Source organism: Rhipicephalus sanguineus, chromosome 6 (genome assembly GCF_013339695.2).
Source record: "Rhipicephalus sanguineus isolate Rsan-2018 chromosome 6, BIME_Rsan_1.4, whole genome shotgun sequence".
Taxonomy (NCBI): Eukaryota; Metazoa; Arthropoda; class Arachnida; order Ixodida; family Ixodidae; genus Rhipicephalus; species Rhipicephalus sanguineus.
Genome location: NC_051181.1, coordinates 100,092,873 through 100,116,210, shown reverse-complemented (window position 1 = coordinate 100,116,210; position 23,338 = coordinate 100,092,873). Strand labels below are relative to the sequence as shown.

Sequence of the window (23,338 nt, the reverse complement as noted above, 5' to 3'; positions counted from 1 at the left end):
CTCGTTCATGCATTAATAAAGACATCATCGAAAGAGGTAGTAAAAAGAGAAGCAAGTTAATCGTTTGTACTTCACTTTTTTTTTCATTCTTACTTCTTGATTGTGCATTCAAAGTATACTGAAAGGAAATGTGTTTATCTGGCTGTAAAACGGTGAGGGCACCACGGAAACTTGTTTATTGGCAGTACAATGTCACGCAAGCAACCCCCTAACAACACGATGCGACGAATTACAAGCACTCAACTATTACTTAAATGGTTGGATTTTTTTTATCAACTTATAGGCTTAAAGTTCAACAGTAGTAAAAACTTCTGCACATTTTATACACTTGAACTTGCACGAATAGTTGATTCATAAACGTGAAGCTCGGTAGAGCAGTCATGCGGACGTCTGTGATCGCAAGTGTTTAGACACCATGCGTAACTGTCCATTCAGACAAAGAATGACTTTATATGCCTCAGGGACATCTTGCAAAAGTTAACGAATTCATTGAAATTAAAACGCAGAATTTGTACATTGACTGTCCAAGACAGCTCGCTGCGATTTGAGTTGTTCGAGTTGCTGACAAATTAGAGTGCGCAATGTAATGCCTTGTGATCAGCTTAATCGAAAGTTATCAAGCTAAGCAAAGTTGCGCCAGAGCCAGGTCTTCAGATGCGCCCACGTCTTATTCCTGAAATGTGGAGAACTTCCACCTCGCCGAGTTTCGTTTGTGAAGGTAGAGCTGAAGATGCGTATTTCCATAAAGCTCCTATAAGTTCGAATTGTTCCTAAGGTCAAATTTGAGGCAATTTTTGTGTCGACCAATATTAACGCGATAGCGTTAAAGAGCTAGTTCCGCAGAAATTGCGGTGTCGGCGTCGCTGGTTGTGAGCGAAAAATCATCATCTTGTCCGTGACCGAAAAATCGAGAGAGATGCAAATAAAATAAAATATAAAAAATCTTAGGCTCGAGTGACAGACGTGACACATAGAGATACCGCTGCCGATTTGCACACAACGAAAAAAGTATACGGTCACGTCGCCATCCAAACCTAGAACGAAGATGTTCGGGTCGAGCTCAAGGTGTAATCACTTTGGCCACGCAACCCGCTTTCTCCGCATGGTGGAAATCGCGGAGCACAAGGAATTTGTGAGGGTGAAGCAACGTTTTTTTGGTCGGATGTTTTGGCCCGTACCCTAAGTGACACAGCTGCCTGTGTTATCTCTGAATTGTTGTGTCCTGCGTTAACTCGCAGTATTACGGTGCAAAGGCAGCAAAAGAAGGCCGCGCCTGCTGTCACGTTGCAAGAAGTGGCGGTCTTGTGTTGTCGTGACACAACGTAGCCTTCGACAGCGGCGTGGCAGACGTGCTGCGCCAGACTGGAAGTGCCGCTGTTGCGAACGCACTTTGGTAGCATTGGGGGAACTCTGCTAGCACAAAGCAAGACATGCGCGAAGAGTCGTGCGTTCGTGCTGCTTTCTTTTACTGCGTAGACAACAGTTGATGGCCGTTTGCTATTAAGAGATGACCGTGAGTGTTTTAGTCCTCAGCAGCGGCTCTGAAAGGGTAGGCCTTTTTATCATGGCGTTGGTTCAGTGACTGCGTATACTCTGGGGCTTTGAATTAATAAGTGAGTGACGTTGGCACGCTTAAACCTAGTGGTAAGTTGCGCCTCCTTTAATTCTGCGTGATTGCGCTCAATTTTCTCTTCGTCCGACCTGAAAGCGATTCATGAATTTCACGAGGAGAAAGAGATGTTTTTAGTGATTCAATGAATAAGCTTGTTAGGTGGCGCTTAGCCGTACTTACTGCAGGCAAGTACAAATAGCGCCTTTTTCTTCTACACCCTTTTTCTCTCTCTATCTCTCAAGTTTGCCACGCGACTTGTTTAGCATACACTTCCGGATGAGTGCGATGAGGTACATTAAGTTACATGCACACTGCACGTCATAGGGGTACACGATACACAGTACCCACCGCAACACCTTAATTCCTAGCAAAGCACTTTGCAGTGTAACCAACGTATTGAACATTCGTAATTTTTGAAGTTTATGGGTTGAAAAGACGTCGCAGAGTGGTCACGCCTGAGCCGCAGTGCTTGTGACCACCACTATACTGTTTGGTTACATTTTCACGCGGTCAAGGTTGTCCACATAAAAATTCCTGATTACCGTTTTCCTCTGATATTGTAGGTTCGGTTACGGGCCAGAAAACAACCCCGCGTTCCAAAATTCTTGATGAAGAGATAACTGCGCACATGTACGATGTGAACATGCTGCCGCGAAAATTTTCCGAGTAAGTGGTCTAATAATGAAGTTACAGGGAATAAAACAACAATTTCGTCTGGTTTCGGTTTCTTGCTCGGCCTCACTATCCTTCGCTGCGAAAAGGCGTAGCCATAGCCCGTCTTCATGACTGCGCCCACATCGGCAGTGTAACACGACGTCAGCGATTACGTCATAGGCGCTCAGCCAATGACCCATCAAGGCTTCCTTTACGTGTCCATCGTGTCAGAGCGGCGCAGTGAGGAAGCGCGGTACGAGAGGTGCGAGGCACTGGCGAGGTAAACAAACACACGACACGAGCGACTACTGCGCGGCCAAAACCGCATCACCGTAGGATCAAGGCGCCGTTTCGTAGAGCAGAAGTCGGTGCTACGTAACGTTGCCCATGGGCAACATTACGTCACTCCAGGTGGCGAAGAAGACTGGACGGGCGATGGAGAGGGGCGGGAGAGTTGTTTTCGAAATGGAGTGTCTACGCGGAGCGCGGCGCTGCGATATTTGCAAAACGTGGTCGCCACGGCCTTTTGTACGAACGTGCGAGCTTGTTTGGGAGGTGTGCAAAAAATCGGAGCCTGTTTACAGGTCTTTTAAAAACCATTCCAACTGCTAACACTTCGTCTTCTCCGTCTTCTCGTGACTGCATGTACTTTTGCCTACACCGAGTATAAGTTTGCGTGATCACACGCTGAAAGCATAGATGTGCGCAGGGTTCCCCATCAGGGGGGACAAAGGTTCATCGCAGCGCACCCCCCCCCCCCACCCTTCTAAATCAATGTATGGGGCATATTTTGCCCCCCCCCCCTCTTAGGTGACTAGACGGGTCAATGTACGGGGGGCAAATGTTGCGCCCCCCCCCCTTAGGTGATTAGGGAGGGCGGCCGCCCCCCCTGCCCCCCCCCCCCCTGTGCGCGCGCCTATGGCTGAAAGAATATAAAGTGCTACCTTCGAAGTGGAGGGCGTACCACGTCTCCTTCTCATGTTTAATCGATGAGGAGGCGACTGAGGTGCGCATTTCCCAGCACCGGTGAGTTCCTGCGAAAGAAAGGCATCGGCAATCACCCACATTTTCTTTAGAAACAACTTTATTCCTGTTGAGGCGCCACCGACAATGTCACGTAAACGTCACATCTCTAAATTCTCGGCTAACACTTGGTTAAATAAATAAGGCGTGCTAGTGGTACACAAAAAAGCCGGTATATTCCGTACGCGTCCCAGCGCTCGACGAGAGATGGCCCAAACATTCAATGCCGCGTAATGCCCTTCAGGCCCTGGAGATGACCGCCCGTTAGGAAGAAGCCGATAGAGACCGCGCGTTTAACACTTTGACGACAAAGATGAGACAGCGAAAGATGTACAGCAGATGATGGCAGTAAATTGTGGTTACATTAAACTCGTTGGTTGGTTGGTTAAAAAACTTTATTTGGGTCCTGCAAGGCACGCGTCAGCGCGCAGCGGGCGACTCCCACGTCGGGACCGTCAGACCAAGCCTGGCGGCCGCTCGTCAATAGAAAAAAAATTGCTTCCCTGTTCGCGTGCTTACAAAATATTGTACACTAAGGTCAAAGGTAGTGTTTTTCAAATTTATATTTTTAGAGTTGTACCCGAAGGGTGCTATAAATGTGTCAATGGCCGCGGCGGCTGCATTTTCGATGGAGGCGAAAATGTTTGAGGCCCGTGTACCTAGATTTGGGTGCACGTTAAAGAACCGCAGGGAGTCAAAATTTCCGGAGCCCTCCACTACGGTGTCTCTCATAATGATATAGTGGTTTTGGGACGTTAAACCCCAGATATTATTATTAAATGTGTCAATGGGAGCCGTGAGGTGGACTTATTGTTATTGTGTTCTTATCTGCGTCTTACTATCAAGACCCAACTTCGACGTTATTGTGAGAGACTGCCCGATAACGTCGCAGTCACGGGAGATGCCAAACCATGGTTTGCAAGCTTGCTTAAAATTTTGTAAGAGGTTAGAAGCAGCAAAAGTGATAATTAATGAAGTAATTAATTACAAATCAATGTCTGAAACTTTAATTTAACACGTCTATTTGTTTGTACCGTGTATCTGCCTTTTTTCAAATCTACCAGCAGTTATTACGTTTATTTGTACTACAGCCTTCATGCAACGTCCCTGATAAAAGGGTCTTAAATGAAATAAGCTTGCACGTGGCCAAATAAAAAAAATATCATAGCAACTAAGCAGCGACAAAGCAAACACAAAAATACTCACGAATGGCATTCGTTTCTTGTACACGTCTTTTGATCGCTACTCCTTTTGCACTGAAATTCTAATCAGAACTATCCCGCCGCTCACACAAACCAAGTGGCTATTTGGGAATATTTTTTGGCTGTACGTTGAGCACTTCGATGCGGTATCCTGCAGTGGCGGCCGCATTTGAGTCGTGGCTTGTTGAACTCCGAAACCCCGGTGTCGCCACATATACGGCACCGTGCTACAAAAGCTAAGCTTTATGGCTGAACACTTTCGACGACTGACGGTGTACTGAAAGCAAGTACAAATGCTGCGGCGACAACTACGCTTTTTCTACGAAGTGCCCAAAAATGCTGAGCGAATGTACACTGGCAGTTCTGGTGTACAGGGTCCCTCTAAATGTTCACTAGAGTCTTTCACTGTCGGTATAGTCGTAAAGGTCGCACCAACAGTGAATATAAACTTTGTCTGGGTCCGTGCAGGAGGCTTTTGCGTTTTGTTAATATTTTCGTTCTTTTCGTGGTACGATTCCTTTACTATTGTGTGTGTTAAAAACTTCTTATCTGGTGGGTCTCAGGCGCAGCCCTCTGAAAGTGACGAGGTAATATTATTTGAATAACACCTGATGTATTTAGTAGTATGTTCAAATTAATGAAACTGAAGCTAAAAAACTGAAAGTCAAAGCGTTGAAATTCGTGTTCGGAGCACTGTCATGGGGATGGAATGACTGCGGAGTAGTTTTTACCCATTCTTTCCAAAGTTTAGTCTGTTTAAGGAACACGTTGGTTGACATAGTTATTGATCGAGGTTATTCGTTGTGTAGTGCACGGGCGCAGTTTCTAAGGGACCAAATATAGCAAGTAGCACCGATGGTTGGCGCAGATGCTCAGAGAGTACGAAATTTCAAAAGCTACAAATTTCGATACGTGCGCGTTGTTATTAGAAATAGAGGCCACTAAAATGCATCTATTCATTGATTTTAAGGGAACATATCTCGTGCTATTTTTTTTTCAAAGCTGTAGATTAAAACACCAACCCGTTGATGATGAAATACATAATTAAAACAACGCGTTGCAGAGACTGATCATTGTTAACTGGTTAATTGTTTTTCATTAAGTATTTGCCCACCCTTTTCTAACCAACTTAGTCCTAGTCTTTAAGCGTGCAACTGTCATCGTCGGTAATGCAAATTGTAATATGCACGCGCAAACGGAACTTTCCCTTGCCGTGGCATGCTATTTGTTATTGACAAAGGCGTTTCTTGTTTCTGTAAAACGCGGAATTTATTCCGCAATTTCCGTAAGGAAAAACCTCCACTCCTTGTGGTATATCTGGCTCCTCCTCCAGAGTCAACGTGGATTGTGTTAAATGTTAGTCTCGTTTGCTTCTTCACCCAAATATTCAAGCTCATACGTCGATAATGATTTATCAGTAAATTCATATCCAAAGGACGTAGTTGGTAATAATTTTAAGTTTACGCCCGTTTTTGTCTTCCTCATGACACGTTAGAATGTTGCGCTCCCGCTATTGCCTCTAGCAGCTACTCGGTGTGATGACTAATTAGAATTGAATAGAATTTGACGAAAAATATTCGCGCCTGGTTTGACTCAAAATTTTTCTTTTTTCTTTTTTCATGAGTGACGTAAGAAGAAATTTTCTTACCAGGAAAATTACTCGACATTCCTGATTAAAATATACCAAAAAGCTAACCCCGTACGGCATTCGCCGATTTCAGCGTTATTGGGGTGCGAAAGCGCCATAGGAATTCTAAACGGATTGGAGCGCGAATACGACAAACTCGGGGCAAAATTTGGTCGTCTAAAACAACGATCCCTACGACTCGGGGAATATTACTATTTTATTAAAAACGATAGTGTGCAGCTGCTCTCAGATGCAGTGGTTTACGGCGATAGATGCCATCTCTTCCTTACACGACCATCACATGGAGTTACGAGCACTCAATGCATTGGAGCGATAACGGCAACATCGAACTTCGCTTGCTTATGGATTAGCAGTGAAGGGCGCAACACGGTAGAGACGTTTCACATTGAACCTGTCGTTGTGTCATTATGAAGTTTAGTATTGATTATATACGTGCTAGTGGTGGATTCAGTGCAAACGTTTCACGTTGCAAGTTAAGTAGCCGGACACGCGGTGCTTCAAAACGTCGTTCAAAAAGCAAGGCACTCGAAACGCGTTTGAACTTGGCCCTTTTTTTTGCTGTACAGAGAGAAAAAAAAAAGCGAGAAAAAGACTTTCCAAGTTTAGACACCATGCTGAACTACCATTAGTGTGCAGAGAATTTTAGGAATAGCCAACAATAACTTAAACTTAAGTGTTATGTATTTTTATCAGAGGGACAGCCAGAATTACGGAGTGAACAAGGATGCGAAGGCTCTTTCTATTTAAGCAATATGTGCCGTAACTTTTGAGCATGCCGAAGTTCCTTCTAGACCTTAGAAGTAACTTTTCTATAGCCGTGTCTGGAACGCAAAGATTTGTACACAACCCGGCATCAATCCGTGTAACAAATAAACTTTAGGGATTCCGGTGGCGATACGGCATGAGCGATTTATGAACGTCATGTATCTGACACTCTATGAAGCAAAGCACATTATTCGAAATCTCGATGCTGGAAGTGACGCATCTAATTGCGAACAGCTGCGACGCTATTTGACGTGCATTGTGAAGTGGCAAGCTAATTTCGGCCTCATAAGCGACGACGAAATGTGCATCTGCAAGTGCAACGTTTCAACACTTCTAATTGGTCATATTTAGATCATAAAGGACACTAGCCTCGCTGCGCATATACAAAAGGAAAGCAAAGCACTTTTGTTTCTTTGCTATAAAACGTTCAGGCCCGCGTTTTCTGTTTTGGTATGATATCTTTTTTACACGACTAACCACAGCGACGAGCTATGAAATATGGCACTAACTCACGCGGAAGATAATTCGCTTTAAACAGGTGAGTAACGATCGTTTGTCACCTATTTCACGAAGGATATGCGGGGGCGACAATGAAATCGCAGGAGTAAATACGAAGGCACGGAGAGGGGCCCTCTCCGGCACTCGTCATTTCTTCTTACGGTTTTAGCCTGGTACTGCACATCGTTCGTGAACTATACACACCAGCTAACCCAGCAGGGCACTCTGTCGTTCCTCATTTGATTTCGCGCGTTCGCATAGAGGCATTTGATCTGATGGCATTACATGCGTTGACGATGTATATGAACACCAACTGGACGAAATTTTGGTGAGCCTCGTGGAAAGAAAGCCACGTGCTTCTAGGATAAGAGAGACGCCACTTTGTGCCCGCGTTTCATGGTGGTGGTTCGGGGTGTTCTAAGTGGGGCGCACTACATGGACAACATCTGCTGCACATGATAGTGTTGTTTTTTGTTACTTTGACATCCTTCATAGAGATCATCTTGGGATGAGCACACTCATGGGAAGGTGCTTAAAAACGGCCCACTTTTTACTCTTCTCACATAGAACCCCCAGTGACAGACGCCCTCTCGATCAAAGTACCACGCTACTAAAACGCGAACTTATCAACGCTTCAACCCTTAGCTATTACAAATCACAGGTGAAAACATGGCCACCTTATTGCAGTCATGAAAGGCGCGGTTTAAACGCGCCAACTATCCAGACTCGCGTCCGTTCAGGTCATTTGAAGCACCCAGCAAGCGATAACCTATTCGCCACCTCCTTAGGGGAATAAATACTGCGGCTTACAAGGCGCCGAAAGGAAAATGCCGGTACACAAAGTCAACTCCTTCGCACAAAAGCCCAATGACAAGCTCGAGGTATCGGCCCGTCACGTATGGTACAGTTGTCCAAACTTTCGACCTCGTTGGTCGCAGTCTTCTCTCGCACTCTCGCATCAAGCGCCCGGACAAGCCGACAGCGCAACGAAGTCACTACAGCGCGTCCATCTTTTTTCCGAGCGCTGCCGAGTTTCCAGCGCGGCCGGTTTACGAACAGGGCCGTCAAAGCGAGGTGGTGACTTCTTCGATGACGTCTACGGAGGGCCTCTGGAGCCTCCTGGGTGACGACCTCGGCGCGGGCTCTCCGTTCACCTGAACGGGCATGAGTCGCATGCAGCTGGGACACTGGTCGTACTTGTACGGCAGGAGGATGGAGGCGCGACGCACACCGCGCATGCGTCGCTCCAGGGTCTCCTGGGTCTTGTTCAGGTTGTTCTCGTACTCGCTGAGCATGAGGTACTTCTCCTCCTTGTTGCACGACGTGATGCAGTCGTCGATGAAGTCCTCCAGGTAGTTGTCCATGATGGCCTCCTCGGAGATGCAGGTCAGCTCCTGGCGCCGCAGGTCGGCGTAGTTGCTGAAGGTGAAGCTGCGCTGCTGCAGCCTCGTCTCGCGACACAGCGAGTCCTGGAACGAGGAGCGGCGCGAGGACGAGGCGCCCGCACCACCGTCGGCTCCGGAGGCCGCGGGCGCGTCCGAACACCGACGGCAGTCGGGCCGTGGCTGGCCGCGCCTGGAGCGCTTCTTGTGCAGGTCTATAAGGAAGAGTGACATCGCTCCGAGGAAGGAGAACGCCGAGGAGACGTAGAAGCCCGTGCGGCCTCCGAACTGCTCGTTGAGCAGGCCCGCCAGCGGGACGCCCACGAGCACGGGCACGGACTGACACCACTGGACGAAGCTCCAGCACTTAGCAAAATTTCGCGCCCGCACTTTCTCGAGCGTGTACATCTTGAGCGAGTACTGGTAGCCGCCCAGGAAGATGCCGTATATCCAGACGAACAGGAGGTAGCCGTGGTACTGGTGCAGCGCCGTGAAGGCGAGCAGCGAGGCGCTGATCATGAACGCGGCCGCCTGGCACAAGTACTGGCGCGCGATGAGGCACTGCACGCTGTTCTTGATGACGATGAGGCCGAACGCGGCGCTGCCGAGTGCGCTGGCGATGCCCAAGAAAGCCTGGAGAAGCAGCAGCGACGAACGTTCGAGGCCTTCTTGCTCACCGAGGTGCATCTGTAAAAAAAATATATAGCAATTTGAGCTAATGTTTTCGTACGCGAGAAACGCTGTTGGGAAGAAGAGGAAGCAACGCTCTTGCTATCTTTATTGGAGGGCAAGTGCAAGAAGTGAGGCAACCCATGTCACCAACCTCTTGCCCTCCGTGCTGACAATTCAATCATTTGTTTGTCATTTTACTTTTACGGTGTGCACACAGCAGTCATCAGGCCTATAAATCAGTAGGGCTTTCGGATCTCATGTTTTGTTCCTAATGAGTGGTGGCACATAGAAGTGTTGTGATAGAGAGGTGTATATATACATAATCGTGTTTCTCCGAATTAGCGCGGTACGCTCGCAGTCAAGCTACTTCTGGAATTTCCAGATCTAGTGTCTGTTCGTCACCGCGTTTTTGCTTATACGGGTAATTTGCGAGATAAATTATTGATTTGCCAACTTCACTTCGCTGCAGTGAAAATCGCTGACAGCGAGAAGACTCACTAAAAGCACAAGGGGCGTGGTGACTCCAAAGGCCGCTAGCGCAGTGCCCGCGACGAGGATCTGGACGGTGCGAGAGCGCAGCACTGCGTAGTCGATGAAAGGGGGCCGTTCAGAGGCCTGCGAGCCTCGGTCCTTGGCCTTGGATCGGCGCTGCATGCTCTTGAGGTGCAGGATGGCGCGCCGCTGCGGGTGGTACAAAGACGCCGGACGGTAGAACACGCCCAGCACAAACAGCACCAGCACGATGCCCGTCAGCGCTTGTAGGCCCAGCCTCCAGCCTACCACCCTGAATAGAAAAAAAAGATGGCAAAAAATATAGGCCGTCATTTCTCCGTACGTGGTGCGCACAACTCAGTGCAAATCGTAATAGTACCTAAGGAGATAAGTCACACGCTGTTGTATCACACAGATATGTCGTGCTGCCCAAGTAGAGGTCGGCAGCAGCTGAAAGTGCTGGCTGCAGAGGTGGCTAAGTGTGGTTACGGATAGTACGGTTCTATAAGAGAGCGTAGCCAGAAACTTTTTTCAGGAAGTGGGGGTGAGGTGTCAGACCCCTCTTTAGATATGTTGGTGCGTCTGTTTGTATGTGTGCCCGTAGATATACACATAAAAAAAATGCGAACATTTCGGGCTCCCTGGCTACGTCACTGCTTCGATACACTGGTGCGAGGTGAACGAACGCTATTTTGTATCGGCGTTGCCATCGAAATAAGCCACCGTTTTTTGTATGCACGGTGTTTCGACGGCGTTTGGACGGTGTTGCACGGAGCACCACCTGCAAAATGCTCTAAATAGCCTTGGTAGCGAAAAGCGCTTGTGCAAAGCGCTGTCCGACACGCGTTATCTCCACTTGGTTCTGGTCACTTCAAATGACCACGTCTCTTCGCAGCGAAGCTGTGATCTCGCCACACGTCTCAGGATGGACCATGCATCATTTTGTGCGTCTAGTTTACGCCCGTTTCCGGCGGTGGACTGCAGCTTCGGAGGAAGCAGCTCCACGAGGGCACGCTCTGGCTTTCCGCTCCAGTTCACCGCATTTATCAGCCTCCTCCGCCCACTGCCCGCGATGATCTGGAGTGGTACGATTGCGCCGGGCATCGTCCAACGGCCCATCCCTGTATACGCATGCCGGCGGGAACGAATGCCGCCGGTGTGGCATTCTCGGGGTCATTTGTCGTTCGACACAATTAACTTAAGGAGTGGCAAGTTGAGAAAATAAGAGACGCCGCCGAAAGAAGCACGTGAGAGAGCGAACGGCCTCGAAGATAGCAATCTGATCAAAGTGCTCGTCCTACGCACTCAGCAGTTCTCTTGCGCGTACAGGGCGTTTCCGCCCTGCAGTACACCGACACATCCGAAGCGATCTTATCGAATTGACCCTGCTCTCCGCTCGTGTCGGCGAACGGCTGTCGGATGGCGCGCGAGGCATGCCTGAAATGAATTGCGGAAAAGCAGCGGCAGTACATGCCCTGTATTGCAGCTACGAAGACGCGATTACATGCTTGCATTTTCTCTCCCTTCGATCGTTCGTCGCCTGGTTCTGCCTCTAGCCGTGATTATACTTCCGAGGTGTGACGCAAACGTGTTTCCGGAGAGAGAGAGACACACACAAACACACACATACAGACAGATAGGAGATGTTTTGTAACAATCGCATAACAGCTCTCCTCTTCCGAATGAAACAGTCACTTAGCATCTCAAGCGCGTGGGGTAGAACGAACGCCTCAGTCAATAATGTATCTCGGCCTGAGAGCGAAACGTTGTTGTTGTTTTGACTACTAATCGTTGCGACAACGGCCGTGCTAATCACTTGGAAGAGGGCAACGTTTTAAAAGAGGCTATCCTTGATCTCTATAGTTGTGTGATAACTGTGTTACGCTTTGATTATATTTAAATTTTTTTTTCGTCCATACTTTGTACGCCACTGCTCGTGAAAGTGATAATATAATATCTGTTGGGGTTTCACGTCCCATAATCACGATATGATTATGAGGGACGCATTTCGCACGGGCCTCGAGCATTTCGCCTCCATCGAAATGCGGCCACTGCGACCGCATTTCGATGGAGGCGAAACGCTTGAGGCCCGTGTTCTTAGATTTACGTGCACCTTAAAGAACGTCAGATGGTCAGATTTTCCGGAGCCCTCCACTACGGCGTCTACGGCATTTATTTTTTTTCTTCAATTCCTTGGACGTCAGATACCATCAAATCCTATAATGCAGGCTTGCCTCGCTTCACAATTGGCTGAACGATTTATTTTCCTGACGTTGCCTTCAGCGCAGTTTTAGACATTTTCTTACGCCAAATGTTCACCTGCGAGGTAAACTCGATGACTCAAGAAAACATGTAAAACATAAACCCATGCATCTGGAGAGCCGCATATCGATCAGAAATGCTCGACATTGTTTGAGGCGTATACGAGATGTGCGCATGTTTGATGCATATTCGAAACATCTTGTCAATGAGATCGCTATTCGTCTACTCCTTATGCGTTTGAAGGGTTTCGTGGAAGAGCTGAGGGGTCTCATAAAACTGCTGTTAACTCTGCGTGTCATTCTCAGTGGAAAAAAAAAAAATATGTATATGTCGTTGTTGACGTAGGCATGTACGATCGACTTCAGCTAGAACGAAGTCTCGGGCGACAATACGCGGGGTGCACGTGACTGGGTATATCTGTTCATTACGCCGACCCCACGTGAATCGCGATACAATCGTTTATACATGTACATCTGTTCTAACAATGTACTCGAGCAAGCATGTCCACGCCACGTCGCTGCACCAATAATGTGCCTGCATTGCCCGGTCTTTGACAATCGATGAACGAGATGCCCTAGGGCGCAAGGCCGATCCAGGCTATTTATAGCGCGCCTCCATAATGACTTCACAACTCAACGCGGGATGTTATCGCGCCTTCCGCAGTGCCTCAAATGTCCTACACGATAATGCGATTGCGAACGAGTAATTTGCGAACCTGCCAGGAGTGATGAATGTCGTTGCTGCAATCTTGCGAAAGCCGAATGTTGGTGACACGCCCTGGCTGTAGTTTCTTTCTTTTTTTTTGTAACGTTTACCTATCTTATACGGCAGGTACCTACCGCTTTCGTGTATTTGCCGTTTCGTACACAGGCCGGGCTAATTAGTGTGGCGCAAGAGGTCTCGCCGAATGCTTAAGTCGTCGTAATGCGCAGACAAATAGCTTGACTCACGCGAACAAAATAAGCGAGAAATTGCTATCGCGGGACCCTGTAATGGGCTCGGACGTGGCGTGAAAGATGAACTTCTCAGTGCGCTTGTGAAAAAAAAAAAGTAGTCTAGTGGATGTGATGCGAGGTAAGCGTTGAGGCCACCACGACTAGCCTGTATCGGGGCTATCGCGACGCACGTATAGGCTTCCCGTATGAGTCAGCTTCTGCTGCAGTAATTAGTAGCTCCTTATATCAACTGCGACATCACAGTGCATCCTTATGTTCCTTCGGTAAAGTGAACAGAGAAATATATTCTATACGTTGTGCTTACGCCTACGCATGCTGCATGCCCGTGGATTCATTGCATTACCACTCTTTACTGGTCTGCGTCTCTCTGTTTAATATATGTATGCGTGACCATGCTCATTAGCGTGCGCAGTGTTCTTCATTAGGGGAGGGGCAACTGTTACCGTAGACCCCCCCCCCCTCTTTTTTGTTCAAGTCCCAAAGAAAAGAAGCTCCACCATATGTGCAAAATGAAAAAAAAAAATGAAAAATGAAGCGATGACGTGCTCCCCACAACTGCCTGCCATTGGTCCCCGACTCTTCGGGGGTAAACGCGGGAAGCAAATGATCTTTGAATGACACACCAAGGGACCTCGGTCGCCATTGTCGTCAAAAAGCATACGTCAAAATCATCGTCAAAAAGCATGCGTGACAGGTCCGATTCAGTAAAGATATGGGGCAGAATTGGCGCCCCCCCCCCCTCCCCTTCACACGATTAGCCGCATCCCTCGGCCCTACTGGTTCAATAAAATTTCCTGAAACTTGCTTCGTTAATCCTAAGGTTCCCTTAGAACCCAATTTAATCCATTTTTTTTCCCGATGAGGAATTATGTGGGCCCTAACAGACACCGCCGTCAAAACCTGCGACGCCGCGCGTAGTTGGCGCGAGAAACGTAAGGCATTGTCGCGATCTGCACTTTCTTTTTGGGGGAACTGCAGTTCATGTTCTCGCCTACCAAGCGTCCTCGCGCATAAGAGTTTAGAATGCCTTTGACATCCTAAACGGGTTGCTTTTTAAAGGGGTAACTGTTTGGGCAAGTTGGTGGTTCGTGATCATGGCTTACAGTCCAGCACTCTGTCGTTCTCATTCTGCCTTTGCTCGTGTTTTTTTTTTTCTTTTTTTTGTGTGTGCGTGCTGTAGGCCGCGATCGGGATGCTATTATCTGGCTAACCTCCCTGCTTTCCTCTTAATCTCTCTCTCTCTCTCTCTCTCTAACTCTCTGTCTCTGTATTAATACAAGAGAAATTATCTTCTCCTTGGCGTCCCTTTAAGCACGTTGTGTGCGCTAGATGAATGACTCTCATAGTTGGGGTGCAGTGTGAGACCCGAGGTATGTGAAGTTATTTTAGAGCGGGCTCCGTGGGCAACACATTGTTTATTTGCAGGCCGCTCACCGTATGCACTCTACGATGAAAATGGGCACGACGGCGACGCCGAGCCCCGTGCCGGCCGCCAGGAGGAGCTCGACGAGCTCGCGTCGCTTCTTGAAGTACTGTCCCACCATGAACATGGACGTGTCCCGTGTCATGGCGACGCCGCAGCCGAGCACCAGCCCGTAGCTGATGAACAGCTGGTGGAACTGCGAGGCGAACGACGAGAAGAGGCAGCCCAGTGCGGCCACCAGTCCACCGAGAACGGCCACCAGCCGGGTGCTCTTGCGCCGGCACGCGCCGACCACGGCGGGAGAGAGGAACAACGCCACGGCGGTGGAGACGGCTCCCAGGCACACTGCACACGGTAAATGAACGAATGAATGAATGAATGAATGAACGTTTTATTTCGTCAGTAGAAGAAAGTAACACCATCCCTTATGCATTCACAGGACGACACGAATGCGAAAACGATGTTCTTCCCGTTCTTCTTTTTCTTCTCAGTCAACCCTATTGTTCCCCCCTCCCTCTTTCCTGATAGCTTTCTGCACCTGATGTGGTTTTGTATGGCCTCCGTGATCGGACCACCAATGGGACGCTGTCACGTGATAACTTCATCATACGACGCCACATAGCGTGACGCCATATATGAAGTCATCACGTGACGTTGTCGACAAAATTTGTGACATCGTAACGACGTCACAAATTTTGGCGATCTGTGACGCCGTGGTGATGTCACATGACGAAGTCATCACATGATGATGATTTTTTGCATTACTTCGCGTTGATGCCGACGCTGCCACCGGCGCCGACGGTCACTTCTCGCGTTTAATGAGGCAGCTAATTCTTGCGCCTTGAAATATACCGACACACTTAACGAAGGACGGCCAACACAAGGCTACATGGGCACCTACCGTCGGGAAGTTATGTACGCAACGAAAGTAGAGTACAACATCAGTACGTTTACAGAAACGGAGATGGTGAGACAATCAAGAAATGAAAAGTTCGAAAGCGATCGCTCTTGTCTTCGCCTTTAATCGTACTTGTCCGCGTAAGCTAATCTGTCGAAACAGCTCGTAAGCCACGTGTTCAATACTCTCGTCTCAAAGTTATAATGTACTATAAATAGTCCCGTGCATTTTCATATACTATCAATCGTAAGACAAGTGTGATTAAACGAAGGTGCTAGTGCCCCGTGTAAAAACCTCTATAAAAATGGCCGTCTTGATCTCTATATACTTCACAATGACACGTTTGAACGGCTGTTTTAAGTCATCTTTACATTGCGACCGTAAGCTCTTTTAAAAATGCTTTTTATATGTTGTTTAGGAGATGTTAGCGCCTTTATTTAGCGCCGGCTACTACTTTTCTGAAAACGTGAAAATCGGATACGTGAAAGTCACAGCAATGGAAAAAAACGTACATAAAAGAGCCCCTAGGGAGGGTTATAGTAAGAGCATTCAATGTTGTTTTATACGATGACCCGAATGGATTGTCGCAACTACGCGACGATGTTTTAATGAGTTCAACAGTCAGAATATAGTGCATCGCTCAGCGTACGGTTTGACATTTGAATATACGTATTTGGTGCACCAGCTTCGAAGTTCTATGGACTGTGATTCATGGCTCAGAAGTCTCATTATCCCTACATGGGGTAAACTTACGGTGTGTAGAACGCTGACAGTACCGATGCACTGCAAACCAGCGAGCACCTATAAAATCAAACTATAGGTATTAGTCGCATACCCGACAATGCAAACCATCTTTCTGAAGCACGATCTGCTCCGTTTCGGTGTTCAGTTCTGATCTCCTAGAACCTATAGCGCGTTATCTTTCTCACTCCCGTCTGCAGGCAGTTCTCGCTCCAGCTAGTCCTTGCCAGTTACAGTGCCTCATGGGATTACTCCAGGCCAGAACATGAAGAGTCACATTACCCATTTTCCTTGTCACGAGACGCACGTGAATTCGTTTGGGCCATTTCTCTAAATATTGCTCCTTAACGACCTAACTGCACTAAAGAAATTTCAGTTTGAGTAAACTATTTATAAATTAGTGGAATATGCGAATGAAATAAAACTTAATAAAACTGATTGATTGATTGATTGATTGATTGATTGATTGATTGATTGATTGATTGATTGATTGATTGATTGATTGATTGATTGAAATAGGCTGAGCACTGTATGTATGCAATTGGCCTCATGACGTGCCCATTCAAGATAACCGACATATCAATCAATCAATCAATCAATCAATCAATCAATCAATCAATCAATCAATCAATCAATCAATCAATCAATCAATCAAGCAATCAATCAATCAAACGTACCAATCAATTAAGTCACTTATAGCAACTTATTCTACATCTTTGTGTTATCCATGTCTCAAACATCTGTTAAGGCTGACACGTTTTCGAAACTACTGTTTCGAGTGTGTAAAAAAAAACTTAAATGAAGCACTCAGGCAACGAAGAATGATTCGCCTTGAAAGGGTCGCCTTAAACTAAGACGTAACGAAAACTAAGCTTCTCGTCTAACGATTTCACCGACGTCTCCAAGAAAAAGCGGCCATACGCGTATACGGTGAAGGAGTATCCCCGTTCCCCAGTGAAGGGCGTTAAATGGTCCCTGTTCGGTCGTCTCTCTCAAGGCTGTTACAGTCATTGCAGGAGCTGTAACTTAGTTACATGCGCTGCAATGCGACCCGCGTTTCTTCTTCTGTTTTTTTCTCCACCAGCTCGGCCCCGTATTCACCGAGGAGCAATTTCGGAAGTAACTGTCGACACTTCCGATGCTTTCCCGCGAGGCACTTTTTCCCCTCGTGGCAGCGATAAGGCGGAAGTAGCATGAAATGATCTAGTCGTATAGATCAATCCGTTCTCCGTTTCGCTTTTTTCTTTTTTGTACATCTTTCATTTTGCCAACGGGCATCTACAGAGTCAGTGCATTCGAGCCAGGAAGGGTCAGCTAAATATAACATCCCCCTCCGCTCGCCTCCCAATGACGAATGCCCGCACACGTCTCGTAAATACGGTCCTGTAGACGACTCGATTGCTGCGGCGAAGTTGTTACAGCGATTCGCTGCGGGGCTCTGCGACGTTCTTTTTTTTTATTTTTTCCTTCCGCTTTCTGCAAAGGCAGCTCCTGTGCTCTGGATCGCTGTGCAGTTCGTTAATCCAATCGTAGCAATCATTACTCTTACTTCTTTTTTTCCAGCGGGGCTGTGCTAACCGTCCCTCGTCTGTTTTTTTTTAATCTTCATTTTTTTCCTGCTCGTTACTGACGTCAGTCGGATGTCTCCGACGTCATCCCTCTCATTTCTTTTTCTTCTGTTTTACTCTGACCCCGTCTCGCGTGGTCGGCAAGCGAGCATCACTACGGAAAAGGGCAATGCGATTCCTTTTGGTGTCTGTTAAAGAGGAAAAAAAAACGAAAAAAAAAGAAAACGATCGAGGCTGAAGTTAACAATCGATTCTTTGCAGGTTAAAGTTTTCTATGCACCATCTCTCCCCCCACCCTCCCCCCCTCCTTGTTTTGAGCTTATATTTGTCCTGATTTTCTTACTATGCTTCTCTCGGGACTATTGTCTGATAACTTCGGAAAAGAGGTCTATTTATATTCTCACTCGCTCCTCGGAAGAGGTAGGCGGAGAAAGAAAGAAAGAAAGAAAGAAAGAAAGAAAGAAAGAAAGAAAGAAAGAATGAATGAATGAATGAATGAATGAATGAATGAATGAATGAATGAATGAATGAATGAACTCAAGCACTCCAACTGCGACCAAGTACACTTGCAACCCCGCGCGAGCTATAGCAGGGAGATGAGAAAGAGTGCAGGCCGACAGATAATGCGGAGTGAGAGTGAAACACAGGATATTAAATTGCCTCCTTCTGATTGGAAGTAGATGCTTCCATTCGTATTGCGTTCAAAGAGGCTACATACTTTTTTCTTCCTTTGTACTGGGTGTCGTTTGTATCGAAGACCTCCCCTTACTGGGTGCAAAAACACTGCCGTTCGAAAAATTGCCATGACAAATTGATGAAATAGTAGCCAACAAGAAAAATAGCAAAATACGCGCAGGGGCTGACATTTCGTGCATCTAGGTATTTACTGAACTGGCCGTATCGTGAAGTGTGCCGGACACATGTCCCACGCTAGTAATTTATTGCCCATACGGTTATTTTTCGCGATATATATATATATATATATATATATATATATATATATATATATATATATATATATATATATATATATATATATATATATATATATTTCTAGGTTGACCTCTCCGCTGTTTGTTTGCTCCATTTCGTCATCTCAGTTTCTGCGATGACATGCCTGCTTTTCGAGAGCCTGCCGCTTGTGTTATATTTATTAAAGGGGTCATGAACCACTTTTCCAAGTAATGATCTAATGGCCTCAGTATCGAAGTGTACTGCCTCCCGAATCGATTGCCACAAAAATTTATCGAATCCGTCAAGAATCAGCGGAGTTACGCGGGTTTGGCGCACGCTCCCAGCGCTTTCTCTCTTTGCTCGTGCCGACGAGCGCACTGTAAGCTAGACAGGGAGGGATGGCATGGGGGAAAGAAGTTACGCCAGCGCGCGTCATGAAACGCGATCGCTCTCCCGCTGTGATTCGCTTGCGCGAGTGCGGCTACCGCGTACTGAGGAGTGCGGCGCCGGCAAGTGGCGGCACCCCGCGGCAAGAAGCGCATCTGATCCGAACGCCGCTCTCGATTTACGTCGGCTATCGGCCAATAAGCATGCTATGTCTCTTGCGACGTACGGCGGACAGACGCCCCGCCCACCGACGAGAGTGAGAACCGGCCTCTGTTTGAAAAGAGGGTGCCTGGGGAAACGGCAACTTCGCGCTCCGCTTGTGGCCATTACGCGGCGCGCACGACTGTAATATTTGGCAGAGCAGTTCATAGCCGTGTCAGCTTTCCGCAGGATGTGTTTTTTCAATCAGCCCAAGGGGTGCTTCATGACCCCTTTAAGCGCGTCTGTCCTGGTCGACTCTGTAAAATAGTTTCTGTCAAGAATCTCTACTTAATGACAGGGAGCTGAACTAGTTTGTACGTATTCATGCTAAAAGACTGGGCATGCTAACAGCCCCGCCACGGTGGTCTAGTGGATATGGCGCTCGAGTGCTGACCCGAAGGTCGCGGGATCGTATCCCGGCCGCGGCGGCTGCATTTTCGATGGAGGCGAAACAAGTTTGAAGCCCGTGTACTTAGATTTAGGTGCACGTTAAAGAACACCGGGTGGTCGAAATTTCCAGAGCCCTCCACTACGGCGTCTCTCATAATCATATCGTGCTTTTGGGACGTGAAACCCCAGATATTATTATTACGGGCATGCAGACCGGTACACAAGAGAACAGTTATCTCTCACAACAATCTCACAAATGCCTGAGTTATCTGGTATCGCCTCTTGCCTAGGCATGCGCACATAAGTTTTTGCGCCTACTTTCTTTACCGCCACTGCGCGCCCTTTGAGCTGTTAGTCGGCGTTTGTGGAATCTTGCCTTCTCTCTTGTGTACGTGTTTGCACGACCAGTAATTTAGCACGAATCTCAACATTTGGTTCACCGACTGTCAAAAGCAAATACAACAGATCACTTAGGCAGGTATAACTTGACTAGATAACTTTCAGAGCAACGTTTAGGTTTCCGGCAAGGGGCAAAAGCTTTACCCAATGGAGTGAAGAATACGAGTGAAGCAAATACATTTAGATGGCGCAGCTGCGTGGGAGACCTCCAAAGAAACCGCATTACTCCTCATGTGACCCTCGTATGACCATTATATCCTACAAAGGATTAGTCGTGCAACGAAACTACTGTTTACATGAGCTTTAGCCGGGCTGCCAGAAAGAAAGATCAGGAACACAGAAAACAGCGCTCTTTCCTGTGTTCCTGCATGCTCTTTCTTTCTGCTTACGCAGCACGGCTAAAGTTCAAGTATGAACCAACTAATCTTCAAGGAAGTTACGTTTACATGAGGGACGCTCGAGGTTCGTCATCGCTGTATAGGTTGCCACGCTGCGCAGTAGTCACATCTCGTGGCCCCAGCTGCACGCGAGAAAATGTATCCTAAGATTTCTTTTCTTTTCCGAGGCTTCAAGCTTGACATTAGATGTATGCAGCAGTAATGTAACGAAGAACTGGGTTGTTATAAGTAAGAGTGGTGTCATTAGGAACTGTGATTTAACGTGCATTCGCGAGGCTACAATCAACTGTGATATATAATAAGGTCACTGTACATACGTTCGTGACTGCTCATTATGTTATGTTGACAGTTATGTTGCTTATGTTTGTGATAACGCAACTGCATTTTCTTAACCTGCCGCGGTGGTCTAGTGGTCATGATGCTTGAGTGCTGACCCGAAGGTCGTGGGATCGAATCCCAACCGCGGCGGCCGCATTTCAACGGACGCAAAATGCTTGAGGCCCATGTGCTTAGATTAAGACGCACGTTCAAGAACCCCAGGTGGTGTCAATTTCTGAAGCCCTCCACTAAGCCGTCTCTTATAGTCATATCGTGGTTTTGGGACGTAAAACCCCAACAATTATTATTAACGCAACTGTACGTTCGCTTTGCCACTCGTTTATTCGAGGGCTTCTTGTTATGTAACAATATTCCTTGTATTTTTGAGAGTGTCGTCTGCAGTGCCCTGGCGTTATTTAACTTGTATGCGATACCATAGCTGTATGCTCTATGTATCAGACATTCTTTAACATTTCTTGGCTTGTTATTTTGAACCCTGTACGTTCGACCCATTCAGGAGCTAAGGAGCAGCTGACGCCTTACTTGTGCCTCAACATATCTCTGTGATGAATAATCGTCGAAAAGGTATTGACTCTGGAGGCAACGTTTCCACAAGTGGACCTATAGATGAGTCTAGGAACATTGTCTCCAGCGGCCTTACCTCTTCAAAGATTCATCATTACTTCATGCCTCCACCTTCCCCTGAACTTTTTTCAACATATCTCTATTTCGTATAAAAAAGACTCACTGGGTCCTCTATACATTCGCCTAATACGAATCTAAGGCAAAAGCCATGCTATTCTTTTTATTCTCCGTCGATGTATGGATCCTTGCACCCCCGTCCCCTCATTTTTTTCGCCCCAGGAAACAAAGTTTCTGGCGATCTGTGACGTCACGTCATTATGACGCCACATCGCCACGTCATCAAGTCGTATTATCTGATCACGTGACCTTTAGCATCGCGCGTGCTGTCGCCGCCATCGAGTCACCTTTCGTGTTTAGTGAGGCACTTAAGCTTTCGATTTAAAATTCTGTGATGTCACTTTAAAATTCTGTGATGTGTTGTTATGAGGAACAGCTGTGTTACAAAGCTTAATCTTTACACCATTTGTTCATAACTTCTTAGCGTAGTAAAATAGTGAATATGACATTTTAGCAAAGCGTTTATAACATAGCACTGTCGCTGCTGTTTCCCTGTCGGCGGCATCGCAGCGAATTCGGTGGTCCCTCTGTCAGCAGAATACCGAAACGACTCGGTCACCAGATGAGCTTGGCAATGCGTAAATCGCTGCGCCCAATTTGTCTGCGCGAACGCATATTCGCAATTACCCTAGCAAAGGCAAATAAAACCCCCCTTGCCCTTTTATTTAGTGTTTTTTTTTTTTTTTTTTAGATTTACGGGAGCGGCGGCGGCGTCTTCCCGACGCCGAGAGTCACTCGCGCGGGCCCACTGAGACGATCGAGCTCGGTGCGCCAGCAGTTCGACGACGTACACTGAACTCGTTCCCGGTTTCTCCGCTGTGTGCCGAGAGCAAACATTGACTCTGGGCGCTGCTCCGTTGGCGAACCACGCCGCGACCAGCGATTCCATCCCTCGGGAAGCGAGAGGCAACCGAGCGTGCGCTGCGGCGGGGAGGGAAAAGAGCGGGTTGGTGTTGGGTGCTGCAGCGGGCCGCTTATTGCCCGAGCTGGTAGATTGAATCAGTCCGGGAGGACATGCCCACGAAGGAGTGAGTGCTGCGCGCGCGCGGTCGCCGTTGAGCGAGAAGGGACTCTATATACCCGGCTTGGTGCGCCTGCTGCCGCCTGCCGCGAGTCCCTTTTGCGTCTGCCGGCAGCAGGCGCGTGGAATCGATTGCCTCCGAGATGGACGTGTGTGAAGTGGGAGGGAGCGCGGACGTACGCGAGAATGTTAGCATATGTGTAAGCACTGGTCCCTGCAGGCGAGCCGTTCGCGCAAACAAGCGCGATTAAGCTTGCGCCGGTCCGATAATGCTAGGAGGAGATGCGTCGATCGTTTTAAAAGAGCTCTTTTGTTAGCGAAGCAGTATATGGCTAAATTAAAACGGCAAGCTAGGCGAGTTGGTAATTGAACGTAATTTGCGAAGTGGGAAGTGCGACCCAGACGGAGGACAAGGAAGAACGAGCAAGAACGAGCACGTCTCTTCTTGCTTGTGCTCCATTGGTTCGGGTCGCGCTGCCCATTTTGCAAGTTATGTGTATGGCTAGGTGAAACCAAATTTCGTCCGTCCCATGCGCGGAAAATCTCCTAGCGCATATATTGCCACATAATCTGGGTGGTGTATGCGCCAAAGAAACAGGGCAAATCCTACTACTCACCACTGGTCCACTAAAGATGAAGAAGAGAACACACGGGCGGCAAACACTAATTAAGACTTCTTGACAAACGTAACCAAAAATTCACACGGTTCATTGTGCGTTTGCCTAAGGCGACTCGAAGGCGAAAGCCATCTTCTTCTTCTTTTTGTTCTCCC

General features: G+C 47.5%; 1 protein-coding gene across 2 annotated transcripts in view; it reads right to left on the bottom strand.

Moving 5' to 3' along the window:
• Window positions 1-7,638: 7,638 nt before the first annotated feature.
• LOC119396024 (monocarboxylate transporter 10) overlaps window positions 7,639-23,338 on the bottom strand; it is a 238,850-nt gene continuing 223,150 nt past the window's right edge. For both annotated transcript variants that reach the window (XM_049416872.1, XM_037663061.2), the window contains exons 2-4: window positions 14,601-14,934; window positions 9,955-10,240; window positions 7,639-9,471 (exon numbers count right to left, since the gene is read on the bottom strand). In XM_049416872.1, coding sequence (XP_049272829.1) covers window positions 8,467-9,471; window positions 9,955-10,240; window positions 14,601-14,934 — 1,625 coding nt within the window. In that variant the 3' untranslated portion in view covers window positions 7,639-8,466. The remainder of the gene's footprint in view (window positions 9,472-9,954; window positions 10,241-14,600; window positions 14,935-23,338) is intronic.